Source organism: Elgaria multicarinata, chromosome 7, assembly GCF_023053635.1.
Source record: "Elgaria multicarinata webbii isolate HBS135686 ecotype San Diego chromosome 7, rElgMul1.1.pri, whole genome shotgun sequence".
NCBI classification, from domain to species: Eukaryota; Metazoa; Chordata; class Lepidosauria; order Squamata; family Anguidae; genus Elgaria; species Elgaria multicarinata.
In genome coordinates this window covers 33,867,624-33,891,406 of record NC_086177.1, presented here as the reverse complement: position 1 = coordinate 33,891,406, position 23,783 = coordinate 33,867,624, and the positions used below count along the sequence as shown (strand labels likewise).

The window sequence follows — 23,783 nt, the reverse complement described above, 5'->3', positions numbered from 1 at the left end:
TTTCTAGGTGAACATACTTTCTAAGCATGGAGGAAATGGTTTGAAATAGGAAAGAACAAGCACAACACTGTTCACCTCCTCCCCTGCCCAAACCAGCTGTGCTCCGTGTGATACAAGCGAATGTTTGCAAATCCCTGAACAGGTCCAGCAAGCATTTAGTACATTGTCATAACTCCAGCCCAACTCCCTCAAGATAAAAATGGGCTTGGCTAGGAGAGGGAAGCTGATTGCAGCTGACGGATAAAGGCGAGGCCTCATGCTACCCTATTGGCTGAACATGTAGTGGCCCTATGGATGATGGGGCTGAATTACATCACCCTTGAGAAATGATGCTCAGAACAGCTGAGGGGGATCTCGCATAAACTGGAAATAACAGGATGAGCACAATGATAGATGAAGGGCCTTGTAATTGAGTGGATGGTGCTTTCAGCAGATAAAAAGGCCTGAGACCTCTGTTGTGTCTGATGGAACTTCTCACTGCCAGGACCCTCTCTTCCCTCTTTTATCTTCAGAGAAGTAGAAGGGATGTTGAGCACTGGAGGACTGAATAGGCCTGTTCAGACGACACCTTAAACCCTGCTGGTTAAGGCTTTTGCTTAAGCAGGAGGGTGTTGTGTGCAATGTGTTTTTCTAAACTCTGGCCACTTTCTAACCCCAGTTGGACCATCTGCAGTGGCTCTAACTGTGGCTTAAAGTGTTGTGTGCGACAGCACAGCTTGTGGTTAGTGCTAACCCCAGAGAACCACAGTTTTGCTAGCCACAGTCCCTGCAGTGTGTCTGAACAAGCCCAATGTGTGTGAGCAAAACTGAGGTGGGGGGCTCACTCCCAATGGGCTGTGCCCACTTAGATTTGGTTCTTTTAAACTTGAGCAGGGGGGGGATCATATTTGTGAACATCCCTGTTGCAAAGGCTTGACCCACATCTAGTTTGAGCCACAATCTCTCCCAATCGTACAAATGCCATGGAGTGCAGTGTTCAGAACACTTCCATTACTCCATAGGAGGGGTGTCTGTCTTTGCCCAGAATATTGTCCTAGTTAAGCAATATAGTATTTAACATTGACATAGCCCTTTTGGCTACAATCCTATGATTTCTGGGGGGACCTCCCAGGGGCTATAGGATACAGGAGCCCTGTCCTCCTTTTAACATGGTCACCCTAGATAATATGTAGAAAGCACCATATTTATCAATACCCACTCCTCTCACAAGGCCCAGTGAGAATCCACTCACCTCAAAAATGCCTAGCCTGGCTGCTTATGAAGGATGCCCACAGATGTTTTTTTTAAAGGCTATTTCTAGAAAAAGCACCATTTTAGTATACCTCTTTTCTAGGTGAACATACTTTCTAAGCATGGAGGAAATGGTTTGAAATAGGAAAGAACAAGCACAACACTGTTCACCTCCTCCCCTGCCCAAACCAGCTGTGCTCCGTGTGATACAAGCGAATGTTTGCAAATCCCTGAACAGGTCCAGCAAGCATTTAGTACATTGTCATAACTCCAGCCCAACTCCCTCAAGATAAAAATGGGCTTGGCTAGGAGAGGGAAGCTGATTGCAGCTGACGGATAAAGGCGAGGCCTCATGCTACCCTATTGGCTGAACATGTAGTGGCCCTATGGATGATGGGGCTGAATTACATCACCCTTGAGAAATGATGCTCAGAACAGCTGAGGGGGATCTCGCATAAACTGGAAATAACAGGATGAGCACAATGATAGATGAAGGGCCTTGTAATTGAGTGGATGGTGCTTTCAGCAGATAAAAAGGCCTGAGACCTCTGTTGTGTCTGATGGAACTTCTCACTGCCAGGACCCTCTCTTCCCTCTTTTATCTTCAGAGAAGTAGAAGGGATGTTGAGCACTGGAGGACTGAATAGGCCTGTTCAGACGACACCTTAAACCCTGCTGGTTAAGGCTTTTGCTTAAGCAGGAGGGTGTTGTGTGCAATGTGTTTTTCTAAACTCTGGCCACTTTCTAACCCCAGTTGGACCATCTGCAGTGGCTCTAACTGTGGCTTAAAGTGTTGTGTGCGACAGCACAGCTTGTGGTTAGTGCTAACCCCAGAGAACCACAGTTTTGCTAGCCACAGTCCCTGCAGTGTGTCTGAACAAGCCCAATGTGTGTGAGCAAAACTGAGGTGGGGGGCTCACTCCCAATGGGCTGTGCCCACTTAGATTTGGTTCTTTTAAACTTGAGCAGGGGGGGGATCATATTTGTGAACATCCCTGTTGCAAAGGCTTGACCCACATCTAGTTTGAGCCACAATCTCTCCCAATCGTACAAATGCCATGGAGTGCAGTGTTCAGAACACTTCCATTACTCCATAGGAGGGGTGTCTGTCTTTGCCCAGAATATTGTCCTAGTTAAGCAATATAGTATTTAACATTGACATAGCCCTTTTGGCTACAATCCTATGATTTCTGGGGGGACCTCCCAGGGGCTATAGGATTGTTGAGATCTTGTGGCTGAGAGAGACAGAGAGGTTCACTGTTGGAGACAGTGAATATCTTTGCAAGCCATGAGTCTGTGGAAAAGGTCTGCAGTCAGTACTTTTCTAACATTAGAACTATGATGCCAGAGAGAGAGAGAAAGAGAGCACAAAAAGGAAATGTCTTGAGAATGTTCCCTGGGTGTACCAGCATGTTCCAATCTACATATCGGTTGAAAAAGTGGGAATTAAGTCAATTTTCTTTTAAAAAAAATCAGATTAAATAAATCCTCTCCCATACCTACTTTGGTCTGGCAGCAGATACCCCCCCAAAAAAGATTACCCCCCAGTCATGTATAAACTAGGGGTGGGTTCCAATTTTGAGAGCCAAAATAGTACACAAGTGAGGACGCCTGAAGCCACCCTATGCCCCTTTTTGTAAGCCTTCTTACATATCAATTTGGTGAGGCAGGAAGCTTCTCAGGACAGGGGCTTTTCAGTGGTGGTGCCCCAGGAAGGCTCACCTAACACCTACATTGTGGACTTTTCAGCCCCAGGTGAAGATCTTTTTATTTTCCCAGACTTTTAGTCTTTCAGGGTTTTTTTTTTAATAAAAAAATACACTAGTGGCTTTTTTTATATATCTTTGCACTACTGCTGGTTTTCCTAGTTTTTATTTTGGTTTTATTCTGTTTAAAACTTAAGGTTTTTATATTATGTGTTATTATGTTATTGTATTTTATGAAGTGCCCAGAAAAAAATGGGTGGTATAGAAACTAGGGCTGTGCACTGCCTCGAGCCAAATCCCTGAATCTGATCTGTGGCGATACCGTAAAGGGCCATTCCTCTTTATGGCCAACATAGTTTGTGACCATAGATATGGTAAAAACAGAGAACCACCATGATCTTAACTTTAAATTTTGGTTCACCTCTCTGGAAGGAGGAGGTGATCTACAGGTATGTCCTGGCATTGGCAGCTCTGGGTTGGGGAAGAGGGGAAATGGGGCTGTAAGCAGGGAATGGAGAGTCAGGAGTCCCATGGATTCCTGGTTGGCCCTGCATCCGGCTTTCCTGGGTGCAAGGTCAACCCTGGAACCTGCCAGGCTGAGACGCTTTGGGGAGGGTGAATCTTGCTCTGAAACGGCCTATGAGGTGAGTCTGGCAGGCTGTGCATAACAATTAGAAGCATAACAAATAACAATTTTTTTCCTCATATCTCATAGAAAGATGGGCTAAAAGATGATGGGCCGGGGCCGGGGGAACAAAATTCATTCTCCACAGCCTCTCTACAGGGTACCTTTCTTTCAGCTAGGCTCATTTCCAATACTGGAGATCAACTGTGGGGTGGGACGACATTGGGAGGTAAGATACAGGCAGGGAGGAGGATTTAGCCAGTCAAGGCTGCATGATCCTTTGGGCACCACACCCTGATTTATGTGCTGCCGGAGCAGGCCCTGTTTCAATCAAATTGATCTGCTACTTTTAAGTGTAGGCTGAGCTTCCACGAGGCAGGGTGTTCTGCAAAAGCAGGAGGACAACCTACATGTTGATTGCCCTCCTGCTTTTGCATTGTTTTGGGCAAAGTGTCCAACAGTATTTCCTATTACTTTCACTAATTTTCACAAACATGGTGATGACACAAATGACCAGTTCCTTGGTGTTACTAACAATGGGCTCATCTACACCAAGCAGGATATTCCACTATGAAAGCAGTATATAAAAGGCAGGGGCCACACTGCTGCCTTGTAGTGATATTGAAGTGCACTGCAGGATCTACACTACTGCTTTATAGCGGTACTGAAGTGCACTGATAATTATTGGTGCCCATGACATATCTACACCGAGCAGAATATAACACTATGAAAGTGGTCTATGGTATGTGTCAATGGGCCCCAACAGTTGTCAGTGCACTTCAATACCCCTATAAAGCAGTAGTGTGGCTCCTGCCTTTTATATACTGCTTTCATACCGCTTTCATAGTGGAATATCCTGCTTGGTATAGATGAGCCCAATGTTTTTAACCCTTAAGAAAGGAAAAGAAAATACATTTACAGTTATAAACACACTTTTTGACAAAATGTTTCTATATGCACACATATAGAATGTTCCCACCAAATGCTGAATCCAAGGGCATATTTTCTTAGGTGAGGATTCTTTGTATTAATTATAATTTTTTGTTGTTGAAAAAAGGAAGTATTTTAATGTGACCTTCATTTGGCATTTGTCTTAACTTTTCTTCCCTGTTTTTATTTAATTCTTCCACTTCTGTTGTTCAATTAGTGTTTGACCCCTTTAGCGGAGATGTAAATTAAATGACATTTCAATGCCATCCCATATTTAAAATACTGTGTTAGTTGTGGATCATAAAGGGTGATCTTCGTTCTTAAGCTAATTTATTCATTTAACAATTTCCCTCCAGAAGTTCCAGCAGAAGGCTCTGAAACAAACTAAGCAGAAGAAATCCAAGTCGGCTGAATTTCTGATGGGTGAGCCTTGCTTGATGAGTTATTGCTCATAATTTGTGTAAGGATTAATTAACTAATTACAGACAAATGGCTGTGGGCGAAATTTTGCTCTTGCTTGTCAGGGTGCAATTTGTAATTATTTTAATCATTTATTCCCCCCATTTTTTTTTAATAAAGAGTTAATTTTAACCTAATTCTGTTTTGGTGTCATTCGATGCTGATAACACTCAAGTCTTTCACTAAAGGAATTATTAGTAGGAATTTTCTGCTTGTCACTGTCTTGGGTGCTCTTCTGACCTTGTTGCTTTTTGCTTTTTTCCCCCTCAATAGGAAAAGACGAGAGAGTTGCAACAGAAGGGATTGCAAATCCAGCTTTTAATATCAGCAGCACAGATCTTTCAGCATATCATACTTCAGAGGAGGAAGTTATTAGACCTGACAAGCTGGATAGCACCCTTGCAGCTCACCAACAAAAACTCAGGCTGCAAACCCGGGCTGAACCAAGAGGTGAGACTTCACTCTTGATCATCGTCAGATTGAGTGACAGTGGTTATGTTCTTGATCTAACCTGTGCCTTCCATGGTGTGCACTAGACATTCCACCCTTACGCATTCCAATAGGGTTTCCCTAGAAAGCTAGGATTTTAAAACTGGAAGGACGAAGTGATTGCTGAAAACATCTGGCATAGAAATGTTTGAAGATTGTTCTCTCTCTCTCTCTCTTTCTCTCTCTCTCTTAACTTCACATTACTACAGAAATGTATGTTTCTCGGTGTCAGGAGAGGCTTCCTGGAAAGGTGTCCTCTTCTGTATTGCATAAATATCTGTGTTGTATTAAATGCAAATAAAAGAGAATGGAATTCAGCGTGCTGACTGAGAAGATACAGGGAATGCTTATATATTAGGCATCAGCCACATAATAAAATTCTCATGCAACTGCCATCTGAACGTTGGGGTTCAATCAACATTTACCTCTTAATTTATTCTGTCCTTATTACTTATGTGCATGCTGAAGCTATGTGCCATAGTCACACAGTACTAACATATGTTGTTGCTGCTGCTGCTGCTGCTGCTGTTCTTACAATAGTAGAAACCTTATTATTATTGAAGGCCTTGTTTCATCGTTTCTGAGTTTGTTTGATGCTTAGCATTTCTACGGTGTTTTCTAAGAGTATTCAGAGCACTTCACATGTTCCGTCTCTGTAACGCTAATATTAGAGATGGAGGCAGGACCACCCCCACTGTGGTGTAGAGTGAAGCAGCTGCCTCATGTGTCTGATGGTCAGTGGTGTAGAGGGGCCAATGGTAGAAGCCCCCTGGCCATTCCCTTCCACTGGAGATCAGAACTGCCTTATACCCACTGAGCTCCTTCCCCTTTAAAAACAAAATGGTGGCTGCGATGTCCTCCTCCTCCCAGGACGTTGCGTGCCGCGTAGAGACAGAAGGGAAGATCTCGTGATCATAAAATTGCGAGATCCTCCCCCTCCGTTGCGCTAGACTGCTAGGTCTAGCCATGGCCCAAGTCAGGCCATTGGTTCATCTAGCTTAGCATTGTTTTCACAGACTGGCAGCAGTTCTCTAGGGTTTAGGCAGGGGTCTCTTCCAAGCCCTACTTAGAGATGCCAGGGATTGAATGTGGAGCTTTCGGAAGTTCAAACATCTAACTAGAGTGATGTGCGAACACCTTCTCAAAAATTTCCACCCTGTTTGTGGGCGGAGAAGAAATTCTGCAACAGTTGATCAGGAGTGGGGTTTACCATTAGCAGTGCCACTAATGCATTTTTCCTTTCCTTTTTTCTTTTCATAAACGGCAACTCCTCTGGCACCCTGGTCATCATTTTGCATCCCCCACAATGCCCTGGAGTTGTAGTATCATTCCAGGGCATTGTAGGTCAGTGGGTGGGTGGGGACTGGCAGCTGACACCGAAACAATGGTGGAGAATATTGAGGGGGAATTTTGCAAAATGCCTTTCTTTTTCTAGGGTGTGTGTATGTGGACTGAGAAAATGAAAAATCTCAGACATTTTCTCAGAGAAACACCTTCAGAAAAAATTCAGCTCCGCTCTAGTAACACTGAACTACCACCATTCTCCTTCAAGGAGCATTGTGTTTAATGTCCAGTTAATCGCTCACTTCATATTAAACTATTTACCATAACCAGAAATCTTATGCCTCATGACTGTAATACATGAAAAAAATGTTTTTATCTAGAGCACCATGGCTTTGTTCTTACTGAGAAGCCGCTTGTGTCCCCTTTTGCACTGCGTTTTGCCAAAATATGCAAGGGAAAATTCTCAGGCGACGGACACAACTAAAATGTCTCTCTTTCAATGGGTTTAATGGAATAGACTCGCCCAAGGTTGCACAAACAATAGATTTCCAAATTCTGCAGTGTCTCTACCATTCCGGTTTTCTTTCCCCCTCTTGTCAATACAATATTGCCTCGTGGTGATCTGTTGCCCTTAAGCATCTCTCAGTTTTCCTTCTTATTCTTCTCTTATAGATTAGTATTTTGATCATTAAACTGCTTAATCAAAGCTGCATCATCTAATAGGGTTTTTATTAACGGGCTCCATTAACACCAGTAAGTCTGTTTTCTCATGCATTCGGCCCCACAGCATTTCCCCAGGAATGCCAGCAGGTCTTAAACTGGCAGGATGCCCTCTGCTGCCTGCAGGAAAAGAAGAGAGTTGTCAATAAGGGCGATATTGTGCGAGGAGCATTAACTGTACAAACAGCAGCAGATGCAGTCAGTTTTCCACGGACGAGAAAGAAGCATGGTTAGGACAGGGTTTTTCAAGCCATCCAGACAGTTTAAAGTGGATGAAAATGCCAGGGCAGGCACACAGCACAGTTGTCCTTGAGACGGTTGGTGCCACTTCCAAATGCATCCATCTCAAAGCAGCCTCACACCAAAATCTTCCTGCTCAGGGCTGGCCTACCCTTAGGCAGAGTGACCTCCTCACCATTCCTCCTGACTCCCTGGTGTGGCGTTACCCCACAATTGATTATATCGTATATGTCTGGATTAGTATGTCTGGTAAGTAGGGAATGTTAGAACTGAGTGGGTGTGGTTTATGATGTAATAGGTAGGGGGGAAGAGGAGCATATAAGGAGTGTGTTGGGAGTTGGTGGAGGAGTTACTTAGTTTTAGTTTTCTTGTGTTTTTTATTTGTTAAGTAAGAAGAGTTTAGATTCTAGGGATTTAGGATTGGTGTAAAGAAAGAGGTGGTTGGTGTGTGGAGAGTTTAGATTAGGCAGGATTGAAAGTATTATATTTATTTAAAGTTTTTAAATAACAATAAACTTATTATTATTTTGTTAGCTACCAAATATCACATGTTAGCTTGGCATTATTTACCTACCTTACAGTTATTAAACACCCACACCAGATTATATCCACAGTATATTTAGAGCAGATCCTGTATTAAACCTGTTTCCTTCATAGCTAGGGGTAAGGTTTTAATTAACCCTCCCTCAGGTTTTCAAGTGGTGATGCTTGGCCTGAGAAGGGTTTATGCGACGGGCCTAGTGAAAGGGTTTGTTACGTCGCACCTGGGCATTCTCCTCTCTTGAATGACAAAAAAGTATGTGCCACACAGCCTGCTCCATAAGCTAGACCGGTGGCTTGGGGTGGTCAGGGGCCCTATATCATGACTAGTGTTGTCAATCCAGTCAGCTTCTGTACATAGTATAGAGCTGCCACCTTGTCCTTTGCCTCAGGCAACAAAATGTCTTAAGTTGGCCCTGTTCCTGCCATTGCTGGTTCCACGTTTTGGGGATGATACCCTTAGTAGGACCCCTATATCAGTGGGTCCATCTACTCCTCACAGTCTATTCGCTTGCGCTTGCCCTCTGGACCCCTTTGTACAACTGCCCAGAGGGAGAGCACAAGGCAAATGCTGTTCTATCTTCTTGCATGCTTGGAGAGAGCTCAGAGTCTGTGACTGGCCCAACATCACCCAGTGAGCTTATGGTTGAATGGTGACTAGAACTCAGATCTCCCGACTCCCAGTCCAACATTCTAACAACTACACCATACTGGCTCTCAATGTACGCATAAAAAATTGATATGTACAAAATCTGTTAACTACATTTTTTTCTTCTGTTCTTTTTTGTCAAAAAATTTTTTATATATAAAAATATTATTGGTGGCCTAAGGGATAATGAGGTCAACTTTTCTCTTTGAATGGACCGAGCTGTCAAAAAAGTCTTCCTCAGAGGTTTTCCAAGAAAGGCAGGGGATGCTTTTGTTAATAATGCCTCACAGGAAACTTTCTGGCTTGGTGCAGTTCTTTGGGTCAACTCTCACATGAATGTAGCAAAGAATCCTCGTTCCATGGTGGTTCAGGGGCATGGAGTTTAAACCCACAGTGACTGGATCTTTCTAGAGCCTACAGGTTTCATCCTGACTTATACTTTTGTGTAACACTTAATCAGAACATATTTTTATCTCATTTAAAAATCTAGCACACCTCACAGAAGGCAAAGAAAAAGAGGCTCAATAAAACCATTTCATTGGAGAGTGTCAAAAATAATTAGTTGAGGGGCAAGCTGGAGGTTCCTTAGGAATATCTATACTTTTACATGTTTATGATACGAAATGTATTTCTAATATATGATCGTATATATTTAATTGCAGATTTATATTACATTAAAAAACCTGTCAATGGCAGCATTAGAAGAACCTGCAGAGAAGAGCAGCAGAAATTCATGAAAGCATCCAAAGAACTCATTCAAATGCTCAGACACATATTTCCATTCAAATGTACTACCTACAATGCAAGTGGGATATTCCTTTGTGGAACATACTTAGGCCTAATCTACACCAAGCAGGATGTTGCAGTATGAAATGGTATGATAGCAGTATATAAAAGGCAGAAGTCACACCAAGAAGTATATAGCACCATGAAAGTGGTATACAGTATGTGTCAATAGACCCCAACAGTTGTCAGTGCATGTTTTCTCTACTACTAAAGCAGTAGTGTGGCTCCTGCCTTTCATATTTTGCTAAAATCTGAATATTTACCATTAGTAGAGCTACAAAGATTTCAAATCAGCAAAATCAAATAATGTGAAAGATTACCAGTAATCTTATACACATTTAGCTGGGAATAAGTGCAGTTGAACTCCATAAAAGTTGCTCCTGAGTAGACATGCCTAGGAGAGCAATGTAAGGGCCAAAGCAGACATGATGTTAAGCCTATGATTAGGACCAAGGTGTCTGTGTGTATGTGGAGAGAAAGAGAGAGAGAGAGAGAGAGGATTTTATACTTTGCTCCTGCTGTGCACCAGTCTGGATCACTCCCAGATTTGCTGCTATTGCTCTAGGAGGGAAGCTTCCATTGCTGCTGAAACAGTTTTTCTCCATCGGCAAATAACAGCCATTTTGTGGATGGGTGGGTGGGACCAGCATCAGGACCATGGTAGGCAGGGCTGGCATCAAGGTTGCCAAGGGTCCACACCCCAGCAGGGCCTACTGAGAAGAGCCCCTTCTCTTCACCATAGCAACCTGCTTGCTTACTTGTCTCTCACTCTGGGCCCGATAATGGTGGCAGTGACAAGGAGGGGGAGCAGATGCCACAGCCTGCTTATTTACTGGTTCTCTGCAAATAAGTGGTAGCAATGGTAAGAAAGAAGGGTAGTCCTGATCTAGATTACCTTACACCTGCTGCTATTTTTGAAACAAAAATCAATCATGGTTAGGGTGACCGTATTTTGGAAACCAAAAAGGAGGACAACGTGGTTGGCCCCCAAGGGGGCGTGTCCAGCACCAAGGGGGCGTGTCCACCCAAACATAGCCTTGGTCACATGTCTGATTTTACAGCACACATTTAAGACAAATCTGTTCTGCATAACATCTTAATGTTAAAATTAGGAGTGTGCACAGACCCCCCGCTCCGCTTCACTTGCAGATCCGCCATTTTCCGGATCGGGCCGCTCCGCCCCGCCCCCGCTCCGCCCACTTCCGCTCCGCTCCGCCCGGAGCTCCGGATCCGGATCCGGAGCTCCGTTTCCGGATCCGGAGCTCCGTTTCCCCCCCCCATAGGCTTGCATTGAAAGCTAAAAAATTATACAACTTTTTTTCTGTTCAAGTTAGAAACCTCATGTTTGGCACCATGACACTTCATGGGGATATACACACGCATGCCAAGTTTCAAAGCAATCCCATCATCCCCTGATTTTTGGCGAATTTTTGAAAATCGGGCACCCCACACACAACATCCCTGCGAGGTGGGCAGGGGAGGAGGGAGGGAAGGCAGGCAGGCATGCAGCTGGCATTTCTGGGGGCATAAGGAAGTGAGCCAAGGATAAGCCAGTAATGCATATAAAATGGAATAAATCAATCAATAAACAAAGGAGGGGTGGAATTAAAAGCAGCAGTGTTGCTCAATAAACAACAAGAAGAACTTTTTTTAAAAGGCTATATCTGTCTTTTACCAGCAATAGGGGGACGTGCCCGGGGGAGGGGGAAGTAGCTGCCAGTTCAAGACACTGACAGCCACAGCTCTGAGAAGAAGTAAAACGCTCACTTCGACTCAGAACAGGCATTGCTCTACCACTGAAAAGTGACCATTCACTTCAACTCATGATAGGCATTGCTCCACCGTTTTACTCTCTTTGGAAGGCTCTAATGGCCTTCCAGTGCAGGAGAGAGTGGGGGCACGTCCACGATGAGATGCCCTAGGGGAGCTCATCCCCTTGCACCACATCGATTCAGTTGTTCCCCAAGGTTAGGGTGGGGAGCAGTGCTGTGTTTCTATCTCTTATTCTTGGCTTAGTATATGATTTCAGGTTGTGTTTGTGCATTTGGTGGGGCTACTGTGTTAAAAAACACGGGGAAAAGCCCGTTCAGATGAAGAAAGAGAAGTTTCCCAGAATCCCAAGTTACCTGTTTTGCCTATGCCCTCCTCCAACTTTGGGATCATCATGACCGGGAGCTGACTCTGCCCCTCAGCCCTTTGAAAAAGGTATTTTTCCCGCCAATTTTTTAAAAACGTCTAGCCCGCGACCCGTACGATGCAGAAAGTTGAGAGTGGTCTCAAAATGACCCCCATCCACGACTCTCTGTGCATAAGAATTTTCAGAACGATAGCTTAAACCCCCCCCCAGTTATCCCCGATTCTTTCCCTCAATGCAATCCTATGGGCGAAAAGCCGAAAACGCAGTTTGAGCCGCGCGGTTGACCCGATTTTCACAAAAATATAGCCCGCGACCCAGACAACGCAGAAAGTTGAGAGTGGTCTCAAAATGACCCCCATCCACGACTCTCTGTGCACAAGAATTTCCAGAATGATAGCTTCAAAAACAACGTAGTTATGCGCGATTATTTGCCGCAATGCAATCCTATGGCGAAATGTTTTCAAGATGGCGACCGGAGCGCTCCGCCTGAACTCGGAGCTCCAAAAAATGGGCGCTTCTCTTCGCCTTGCTTCTAGGGGGTCCGCGGTCCGCTCCTACTCCGCCTCTGGGTAAGGCGGAGCAGGCCAATCCGCTACTGCTTCTACGCTCCTAATCGGAGCGGAGCACATCCCTAGTTAAAATCACTGAAATAAAGAACAAGTGAGAGATTCAATGTATCTGAAATTAACTTCACTCACTCCTACTTTTGTAGGTTTTGCTGTACTTTGAAGCTTTTGCTACACTCTGTGTGTTACATTCTCCCCTTCCCTCAAATATCTTTTCTGACTGTATCTTCAGTCATTGCAAGCTGCTGTTGTTGTTAACAGGGTTTGCTACTGGCCAGCCGGATGGCTGGCTTTTTTTAATTTCAATTTATTTAAAAAAGCTTGTGTATAATTGTCACAAGTTTCTTTACTCTAACATTAGGGTGGGTGTTGTGGCAGTGAACACAACTTTGCCCATTCACACTTCTCACTTATGTACATTAGCTTCTCAAGGCTTGTGTGTTGGCACCACTTCGCACATCCAGACTTTGAACACCTGTCTACTTCCTGCACAAACATGCGACTCTGAGACCCTCTTCCGAATGCCCTGCGTTTCATGCCAGCACCATGGGGCTAAGTTACAATAGATGTCTCTGGGTTGTCTGTGCAGCCTCTGTTGTCTCTCACTCTAAGGGCCTTGCTAGACCTGCCGGATAAGCCGGCAGGGAGGAGGGGCGATGGCGCGCTAGAGCTAGCGCGCGCCGTCTTCTACACGTAAGACGTGAAGGGGCAATGGGGAGCCCCGTGGCGTCGGCCATTTTTTTTTTAGTTAAAGGGGCCATGTGCGCTGGAGAGCCGCCGGAGAAGGTAAGTTTTTTTTTTAAAAAAAATAAAGCCCCCCCGCTCCCCCTGCCCCCGATCCCCCCCACAATTCCTGATGCCCCCCGCCCGCTTGCTCGGCCGTCCTCCCCCCATGCCCGATGCCCTGTCCCCCGCTCTTCTTCTCCCGCCCCCTTGCCATCCTCGATGCCCGCTCTTCTCCCCCCTCTCTCCTGCCAGGTCCGGCCTTCCCCCGCGGCCCCTATCTCCCCCCCGGGATCCCCCGCGGCCCAGACTGTGCCCACTCCGTGGCTTCTCCCATCTACTCGCGAGTAAGTGAGCAGCCGCAAAAAGCCACAGACCCTGCTAGATGTTCTGCAGCCCCGGCCTCAGGCCAGGGCTGCGGAAAAACCGGGCCATAAGCAAATTCGCTTATGCCGGTTTAAGGGAGGTTTTAGCGCGGCCTGACCCCGGATTCCCCTGTGCGTCATCTGGATGCACAGGAGGGAAACCGGGCCTCACACCGCGCTAACGCCTCGTCTAGCAACGGCCTAAGTCATTGCAGACAAACCAAAGCCTCCAGCCTTAAACAATCTCTCTCTCCCTCTCTCCCAAAGTCTCCCATCCGCAAAGAAGAGAGCCTCTCTCTCGACTAGCACCCTATTGTTGGTTGTGAGAGTTTTTCTCTAAAGATGACCCTTCATTGCCCATAATGTGGAAATTTGAGAAAAAGGCCTCTGGCCCATTCTGTTTTGCCCTGTGGGCGGCTTTGACTGACCTCTCCTTTCCCACATTTTGATTTGTGGATGTCTTGCCTCTGCTGAGCTCCAGGTACCCAACTGCACACCAAATCTGCAACAGGAAAAGTGCCCTGCTTGCCCAGGACTTCTTACCTAAAGACTGGAGATCCCCTTAATGCCAAGGGCTGAAACTGCTCAATATGCAACACCCGAAAGAGGAGGTTTGACAACCTGAGTTTGAAGGATATGGCTCCAGCAGTTTTAAAACACAATAATTTTAAAACTTTGAACTTTAAAAAAAAAAACTAAAAAAATAATGGATGAACAGATCTGATTTAAACTTGGCATGGCTAAATCCCTCCTTAAGAGCTATCATGGTGACAACTTTCAGCCCTTTATTTTTAAAAATGTCATGTTTAAAAAATATTTTTAAAACCTCAAACTTTAAAAAAAATCCTAAAACTCAATGGATGGACAGATCTGTTTCAAACTTGGCATAGCTAAAGTCCTTGTTAAGAGCAATCATGGTGCCAAGTTTCATCTCGTTATCTTTAAAAATAACATTTTTTTTAAAAAAAATTAAAACCTCAATTTTTAAAAAATTCCTAAAAAATCAATGGATGAACGGATCTGTTTCAAATTTGGTATGACAAAAGCCCTTCCTCAAAGCTACCATCGTGCCAAGTTTCATGTCTTTATCTTAAAAAATGACGGAGTTATACACATTTTTGTTAATTTCCATTAGAGCTGCTCTTCGGAAAAATCCGGATTTCCCCTCCCCTCCCGGATTTGTCACCAAAAACCCGGACAAATCTGAGTGAATCCGGTCATATGGTCACCCTAATCATGGTTGAGTCAATAATGTACTCATCATACCTAGGCCAGATCTACACCAAGCAGGATATAACACTTTGAAAACAGTTTGAAAACAGTATATTGAGTGTGTCCTGGTCCCTAACAGTTGTCAATACTATTATAAACCATTATAAATTGATAGAATCATAGAACAGTAGAGTTGGAAGGGGCCTATAAGGCCATCGAGTCCAACCCCCTGCTCAATGCAGGAATCAATAGTGTGTAGATCCTGCCCTAGTTTGGCCCTAAGCTTTCAGACATATACATTCATAACACCATGATCAATTTTTCACCAGTCATGGGATTAATCTTTTTCAGAGATCTCTGCAGGCACTTGTAGAAATTCTGACCCACCCACCTTCCTCCTGAAGAAGGATGGAACACATAGGACTACTTCTTGGCATAAAACTATTTTTTTTCAACCTCCTGAGATTTCATCTCATTATTCCATTGGGTATCTGTAACCTAACACAGATCAAAATTATTTACCTAAAACTACATTTTAGGTTGTGGCTCTGGGTTCCTTTCTTCCAAGCAAACAAGCCAAATAAAAAACTCTGGAGATGCCAAATTGTTCAGGGGAAAACCAAAGTTCCTAAAGATGCTGACGTCTGCATTAACATTTATTTTAGCTGCCTGTTTATATGTGTGGTGTAAAGAAGCATAACACAATTTTCTCAGTGGACCTCTTCATTTGCATGTTGTATGCTTTTAGATATTTCCAAAAGCAAGTGAGTAATTAGTTTCCGATCTATTCATAAATTCACATAATTAGTGAAATGCTTTTGGTGGTTGCCTAATGGAGATGTTAGTAGAGTTAAAGGGTTTAGGAAGCAAACAAACAACAAATCAATGATGACTTCATTCACAGAGACCTATGCTTGGCTCCTGTGGCAAATGGCAATTCCCTAGAGAAGATGGACTTTGGGTCAGATGGCCATGGCCAATTTCCTTTCTTTCTTTTTAAAAAAGGGCTGGAACCCAAGCCTGCCTAATAGCCACATGCAGTGTCTGATCCAGAAGCCCTGTGTCTGGATGTGTTGTAGTTACTCAGTGGTAAGAAGAAGGTACCTTTGCACAGCTTCAGAGAGATTTTGATTTTGTTCCACCTGTTGGAAGGGGAAGCTCTGACGCTGAAAACAGGCTCTAGGGAAGAGCACCAGCTCCAATAAAATCAAGAGATGAACAGCTTAAAGCTATGTGAAAACGTGTGATACAACACAGAACCTCTGCGGTATGGCTGCAATGCCAGCTCCAGGTTTGGAGGGCCCTTGGGCAAGACATCCTCAATGGACCACCTCCGTCAGTGAGACTATCTTCCCACTACCATTGTCACCGGCTGCTATTACTCCTCCTCCTCTTCCTCTTCATTGTTACCACTTGCATGCTTGACAATCAGAGAGCAACTAGGCAGTGCTATCTACTGCTCCCCCTTCTCATCACTACCACTGTCTGAGCCAGAGCGAGAGGCAGGTGAACAAGCACATTGCGATGGTGAAGTGGAGGAGCAACTCCAGGGGGTTCTTCTGCCAGGGTATGAGCCCTTAGCAGGTGGCCAACCATGCCAACCATGATGCTGGCCAAGTACGTTTGGCACTAAAAATGGTTTCCTAGTGACCAAGACCCCATGCCATGTGACCCCATGCCTAGTGACCAAGACCCCCAGGCAAGTGCTGACCATATTGAGTTTCCCAGGTCGCATGACATTGAGCCAATGATGGTTAAGGAAACATTCTTATGCATCTTCAGAATAGCCAGAAATGTAGAATAACGCAAGAACCGCATAGCAGGCTTTTCTTGGTGTTTCAGTGAGACAAGACATAATTTGCATTGTTTCTAATATCCTCTGGCAGTATATAAAATAGTTTGGTTATTTGTCTGGTTGTCCATTACATTCCATCACAATCAGTGGAACACGTTAGAAGCAATGGAACAGGGTGCATACTTAGTGTATTGGATCTAGACTTAATCATGCTTGGAGTAGACCTACTGAAATCAATGAGACTTACATTAGCCATGAGAAACTGATGCCACTGATTTCACTGGGTCTACTCAAATCATGACCAAGCCTGGATGCATCCCCTTGAATGTACAAAATGATTATTCTACACATAAAACAAATCTAGCAAGAGAAAAGTGTGGCAAACTTCCAGGAGACCGTTGGGTATTAGAAAAGGAATGTCAATGACACATGGTTCTTGGTACTGCCAGATACAGAAAACCAGTGCTACGAATCATGCATGCAGTACTCTTTTGCATGCATGAATCTCAATGCAGTGGGGGATGTACACCTGACTCTCCCAGCTTTGCATGCAGAACCCATGGCATCCCCAGTTTAATCCCCAACATCTCCAAGTAGGGAAGGGAAAACTGCCTGGAACCTGGGAGAGCCATCGCTATCAGTCAGTGTCAACAATACTGGGTCTGATGCAGTATAAGGGGGCTTCCGATGTTCCTATGTACCCACATACAGTTGATTATTTGGTAAAATATACTTGGATGCCATCTCCTACAAAATAAATTGCACTGCCCTTACTTCATTTTAATTCAGATTGCTGCATTTTCCAGTATAGGCTAAAAAGCATACTGCAGTGCAACATGATTAACGGAGAAGCGGCCCAAGGCCAGTGTATATCAAAATCTATTTTGTATATTTTTGGGTACTTTTCAGTAGCACACAATGTATAGCTATGAAGTACTCGTATCTAGATATGCATCACCATTTTCTCTTTAACACCCAAGTGAATTATTCTGCCAATATCTGAAAGAGAGCATGTTCTCACAGCGCTCTGTGCTAGAGGAAAACAATTACGCTGAATAAGGTAGACTAGCTCTGTTATTGCGCTACATAAGACTTTGATTACATACTGCCAGGATTCATACCAGCCTAGTAGTTGTTGACAGATAAAGTAACAAAAATGAAACTCATTTATTTTTTCTTTATTGAGACCTCAAGGTAAAGCAAATTTTCAGGTCTCGTACTTACTGCATGGAAAGAACAGAGACTGACAGTCAAAGTGTGCCGGTCCAGAAATCTAAATTAAACCTAGTTTCATATCAAAGTTTCATTTAGTCTCTGTAAAGGAGCTGCTGCCTGGATTACTTTTTTTTTTTTAAAGCTAAAACATATATATTGTGGATTGCTGCAGTGTGTCTTGGATATGTTCTTCCTGTCATGTGTTTGAGTCTTGTGTGTGTGTGTATTTTTCATTATTATTTTTTGCTCTTAAAAGTATATATGTGCAAACTCTAACCCACTCTTTAGTTTTAATTTTATTTATTTATTTATTTATTACATTTTTATACCACCCAATAGCTGAAGCTCTCTGGGTGGTTCACAAAAATTAAAACCATGAAGAGCATAAAAACAAATGTATATTCAGTTCTTATATATCTGTATATGCCAACGTATTGTTTCATGTGTGGGAAGCCCTTCTATTTCATTCCAACAATTAAAAAACCAACAACACAAATTATTACTAGTTATATATATATGTTATATATATATGTATGTAAAATGGCACTTTGTAGAGTAAGCAGAAGCAAAACAACTGCTCCCTGTCCCATTTAGCTTACAATTACATTTAGCTTGGAGTTATTGCTCCAAGGAACTTAGAACAGCATATGGGACAGGGAACAATGTGTGATCTCTCTATATCCATTTATTTCAGAAAATGTATATACTGTTCTTTTTCCGTGTTTTTTTTTTTTTTACAAAACCTCAAAGCAGTTCACAAAATAGAATCATAACAAAATACTATAAAACCAATCAATAAAACAGTAAAATATCTCATTAAAATAACCAGAGGTAGTTTGCAATGCTGACAGTCAGGAAAATGCCTGGAAAAATAAATAAGTCTTCAGTTGTCGGCAGAAACGCTCCACACTAGGAGCTCGCCTGATCTAGATGGGGAGATCATGGGGCGATGCTTCATATGACACCCACATATTGCATCAGCAGGCTGTGGTACAATAAGCAATGTAAAGACTGGGGTGGCCTATATGGAAGGAGACCGTTCCTTAGATAACCCGGTACTGAGATGCTTAGGGTCTTATAAACCTGCAATAATACCTTGAACATGACTGGGTAGCTAACTGGCAATGAGTGCAGAGCTTTCAGCACAGAGTCTTATGTGCACAGAAGGAAGGTGCGCTGAGCATCCTAGCATTCTGCACTAGTTGCAGCTTCCAAGCTGACCAATCTCAAGAGTAGCCCCACACAAGTATATTGCAATAGTCTAATCTGGAGTCCATAAGAACATAAGAATTTATTTATTTATTTATTACATTTCTATACCGCCCAATAGCTGGAGCTCTCTGGGCGGTTCACAAAAACCCTTAGAGAAGTGCCATGCTGGATCAAACCAAGGGTCCATCTAGTCCAGCACTCTGTTCACACAGTGGCCAACCAGCTGTTGACCAGGGACCCACAAAGCAGGTCACAGTGCAACAGCACCCTCCCGCCCATGTTCTTCAGCAACTGGTGCACACAACCTTACTGCCTCGAATACTGGAGATAGCACACAGCCATCAGGGCTAGTAGCCATTGATAGTCTTTGCTGCCAGGAATTTATCCAACCCCCTTTTAAAGCCATCCAAACTGGTGGCCATTGGAGTCCAAGGCTTTGGAAGGATCCCAACATCACAATCTTTCATCACCACCACTACCATCTGCGTAGGGAGCTCTTAAGTATGTGCTATTGTGGCAACAATAGCTGGATTAACATCACACCAATGCTGCAGCAATGCCTAAAATGTCCTGCCCCTGCACTAATGGGGGTTTCCACCTGTGTGGGAAAGAAAGGGCAACACAGAGGAAGGCTGCCATGCATCCAATTATTGGCATTTCATTACTGCCAGCACAGAAAGCTGTGGGCTGCTAGGAAAATAGTACCAATTTTAATTCAAAAATCCCTTCCTTTGTAGCCAGAGGCCATAAGTACCAGTGGTGGCCCATCTCAATGACTGGATACCATCAGGTGCAAGCCTTCCCAGTTCTCTAAGGGTTGGATCCAGGATATGCCCAGTTTTAGGGGATCCCCCCTTCCTCCACACAATGGATCACCCCATTCAGCAGGGTATCTAGACTCTGTGTAGTATTTTCAACAGGCTGGAGGGGCTGCCATAGGAACAGAGGGTTGGGGAAGTCCACATCCACCAGTACCATTGATCCAGCATAAGTTTGGATCCAACTCGTAGAGTACCAAGAGACCCATTACAAGAAAACAGTAGTGATAACAAAACCCTGTTTAGGACATAAAGATAACATTGTGTGCCAACCGATGTATTTCCTTTTCATTTTATCAATTTCATTAGTTCCTGGAGCACTACATACAACCAGCTATGGAAAATTGGAACTGCTAAATGAGTACTTTTATTCCATCAAAATCATTGTGCGGATGCTGAGCTCAAGTTAATACAATTGCTGTTCAGATTAATGAGGCAGCGTTTGCAGCATCTCCTCTGTAATTAAACACTTCCATGGTTGACAATAGTATTAAAGAAGCACCAGATGTCGAAAGCTCAGTGGTGAAACGTAAAACTGTTAAAATTGAAGGGGTCACCTGTGAAACACAATCTCCTTAACAGTCACTTGCAGAGCCCATCTCAAGAATAATTTTGGTTTAGCATTAGGTTTAGTTTTGTGTGTGTGTGTTATCAACCTATCATCTACATTTAAGAATTTTCTCATTAGGTTCTGAGCAAAAGTAACATAAACTGAACTTGTTTCCAAAATTACCTTTTTTGACCTTTCCCTAGATGATAATTATGAAACCAGCCAGCTTAGAAGACTTGTTAAAAAAAAATCTTATAAAGTAGTAGCAGAAATGCCCCTCTTGCGTGCCGGTGTCGAATTTCAAAATTAACATTTTGGTTCATGTGCTTCTAATGATCACTGACCCTTACTTCATGTACTTTCCACAGGAAATGAATGCAGCAGAAATTACTTTGACCCTCTGATGGATGAGGAAATAAACCCAAGGCAGTGTGGGATGGAGGTCACCAAAGAAGGTGAGGCAGAATTAAGTATGTAATTTTTGTGTCAGAATATTCTTTCCCATTCATGGAAATGAGGTGACAAAGATCACAAATTCGGTTCCATTTAAATATCCAGCCTACAATTTAAATTATAAGTCTTAGCCGCTCTAAACGTGATGGGAAGCCTCAGTAGTCTTTGATGAAGGACAGTGTGTTAGCGGACAGATACAAGCGGCTCAGTGTTACATTTAGTCTAGCATTTGGTATACAGGTTGAGTTACACCGAGTTTCTCAAGTGTAGTCGAAGGGGGGCGAATGTCCACCTAAGCATGCTAGTTAATTAAAAATGTTTTAAATACCCAGTCAAAACTAGCATAGCAAATTGCATAATTTTAGCAGGCCTGGTTTTGAAAACAGATGCTGTGGAACTAAATGCATTTTGGCTATGGGAGTTCACAACCAGGTTTTTGCTGAGGCTAACAAGTATTTTCCTAGACTTTAAATCCCACTGTGTGGGGGGAATGCAGAAAAGTTAGAAGAATCATCTTTGTATTTCCTTCTTAAACATTCCTTTTGCAGCTCATCTCAAGATGTACAATATATTTTTTTAAAAAAGGAATTGCACATATATTTTTTTAAAAAATATTTTTTTCTTTTTAATAAAAAATCATACTACATAAATGTTGAATAACATCAATATCATATCTATATAACATGATCAAACTTAACATATAAGTGCACCCCCCACCTCGGGATCTCATTCCTGATTCCAAAATCTCATACTTTCTTCTGCTGGTGGTTTCCCACTACCCTTAGAAAACACGAATATTAGGAACTGTTTCCAGATTCCTTCAAAATCATTTGTTTCAACTATACCTCTTCTGAATTTAATATTACAAGTCAATTTATCATTAATAGCTATGTCCCATACTTCTTTATACCATTCTTCAATACAATAATCCCCTTGAATCTTCCAGTTCCTAGCGACAATCAATCTCGCTGCAGTCAGCAAATTCGTTATCAATTCCTTAATTTCTTTTTTACATTTTAAATCTTCAAATAGTGACAGAAATGCAACTTTTGGTGTTCGTTCTATCTTCATTCCCACAATTTCTTCAGCCTCCAAAACCACCATCTTCCACAATTTTTGAACATATTTGCATTCCCACCACATATGTAAATACGTTCCTTTTCCCCCACATCCTCTCCAACAATTTGCTGAGTGCTGATTATTTATCTTATTTAATCTAACCGGGGTTAGGTACCACCTCCACATATTTTTTAAAAGCGCGAATGAGAAACAGATACATACATGCTTACATACAAACAACATAAACATATAATAAATAAGAGGGGCCTGACAGACAACACACTAAGCCATGTCTAGGGCCACTAACCTTTTTGCAGTGCATGGTTAGTGAGGGTGGTTGAAACTGTGGTTATGTAGCCACTATAGTTTTAGGAAACACCCTACACATGGCATGCAAAGCCATCATGGTTAGCTCAAAATGTTGTCTGAACAGGCCTAGAGAGGATCAAGTCCCTAAAGAGGACTAGGTTAATATGCTGCCTATATGAGTAAAGCTGAAAGAAAATCTCCCAAGCCATTTGCTCTCTTTTATTTTTCCACCAAACGACCTAAAATAGAGAATATATATCTAGCGCTACTACTTCTTGGTTTTCATTGACTGAGAGCCACCCTGTTATATCACTATGCAACAAGAGATGCATCCTTTCAGCCCACCCCAACCCTCCAGGAGCCACCAACCCCATTCTTAGCATTCTATAACTAATAATCAGCCAATTACATGCCTGTTGTCCCCAAGACTGATAAAACAGACATACGTAACACAAAGTGTGTTCATTCCCTTGAAATATGATGGTGATAATGATGAACAAAAGGAAAGAAAATGGCCATCACTTGCAGTTGGCATGTGTGACCACTTTAGGGCATTTTGTTCTGGTGAATAGCCTTCGTCTCATACATCCTGCTTGTTCCTAAGAATAATTAAATTAGCAATCTGAAGCACCTACCTTCACCCCAGTGCCACCTCCAGATTTTTTGAGGGCCCTTTGGAAAGATGCCCTCAATTGGCTCCTCCTTCAGTGAACTTTCCCGCCACCACTGTTATTAGCTGCCATTGCTTTTCTCATCATTGCTACCACTTGCTTGCAGGACAGACAGAGAGCCAGTGAGCAAGTAGGCAGTGGAATCTCCTGCTCCATCGTCCACTTGCTTGCTTCTCTCCACCAGAGTAAGAGGCAGGTAAACAAGCAGGCTCCAGGAGGAGCAAGTCCAGGGGGATCTTGCCAGTGGGCCTCTGCTTGGCTGTAGGCCCTTGGCAGGTGTCTGACCATGTCTACCTTTGACCCAGGCCCTCCTTCACCTAATCCTCTACTAGCTTAACTGAAACCAGTGCCGGATCTACACTACTGCTTTAAAGCGCTTTATAACAGTTATAAAGCGCTTTAACTGCTTTAAAGCGCTATAAAACTGTTATAAAGCGCTTTAAAGCAATAGTGTAGATCCGGCAAACATCTACACCAAGCAGGATATAATACTATGAAAGTGGTTTAAAAATGTGTCATGGGCCCCAACAGTTGTCATTACATTTCAATACCATTATAAAGCAGTACTGTAGATCTTGCCTGAGGCTCTGACATGCCATCCTAAAGATGTTCAAGGGGAGGGAATTTCATAGTTGTGGTGGCACAACTCAAGACAACTATAGGAGCCCTTGATGTCTGAATATAAAACATGGAACTTCAAACATCATGATCTTTCTTAATGATGAAGCAAAGCAAATCATTTAAAGGTCTTTCTAGCCGTACAACATATAAACATGCACAGACAAAATATACAATAAACATCTCAAAATCTTCCAGTAACGTTATCAATAATCCACCTTACTAGATATTGTTATCCCATTGTCCCTGGCCTTTTGGAATGGGAAGCTGAGCAACATAAGTTGAATATTAAAATATTCCCTTGGGTTGTAATGTGGAACAGACAGAAGCTCTTGGAAAAGTCCATCCAATTTGTTTCTTTTGTTTGACTTAATATATTAAGTCTTCCTGTGTCTCGGGGAGCCATATCTAAATGGCTGTCT

General features: G+C 43.1%; 1 protein-coding gene across 1 annotated transcript in view; it reads left to right on the top strand.

The window, feature by feature from the left end:
• The first annotated feature begins 3,466 nt into the window (after positions 1-3,466).
• LOC134401268 (uncharacterized) overlaps positions 3,467-23,783 on the top strand; it is a 182,981-nt gene continuing 162,664 nt past the window's right edge. The window contains exons 1-4 of the mRNA XM_063130017.1: positions 3,467-3,580; positions 4,842-4,914; positions 5,224-5,400; positions 20,620-20,706. Of these exons, the coding sequence (XP_062986087.1) occupies positions 3,467-3,580; positions 4,842-4,914; positions 5,224-5,400; positions 20,620-20,706 (451 nt within the window). The remainder of the gene's footprint in view (positions 3,581-4,841; positions 4,915-5,223; positions 5,401-20,619; positions 20,707-23,783) is intronic.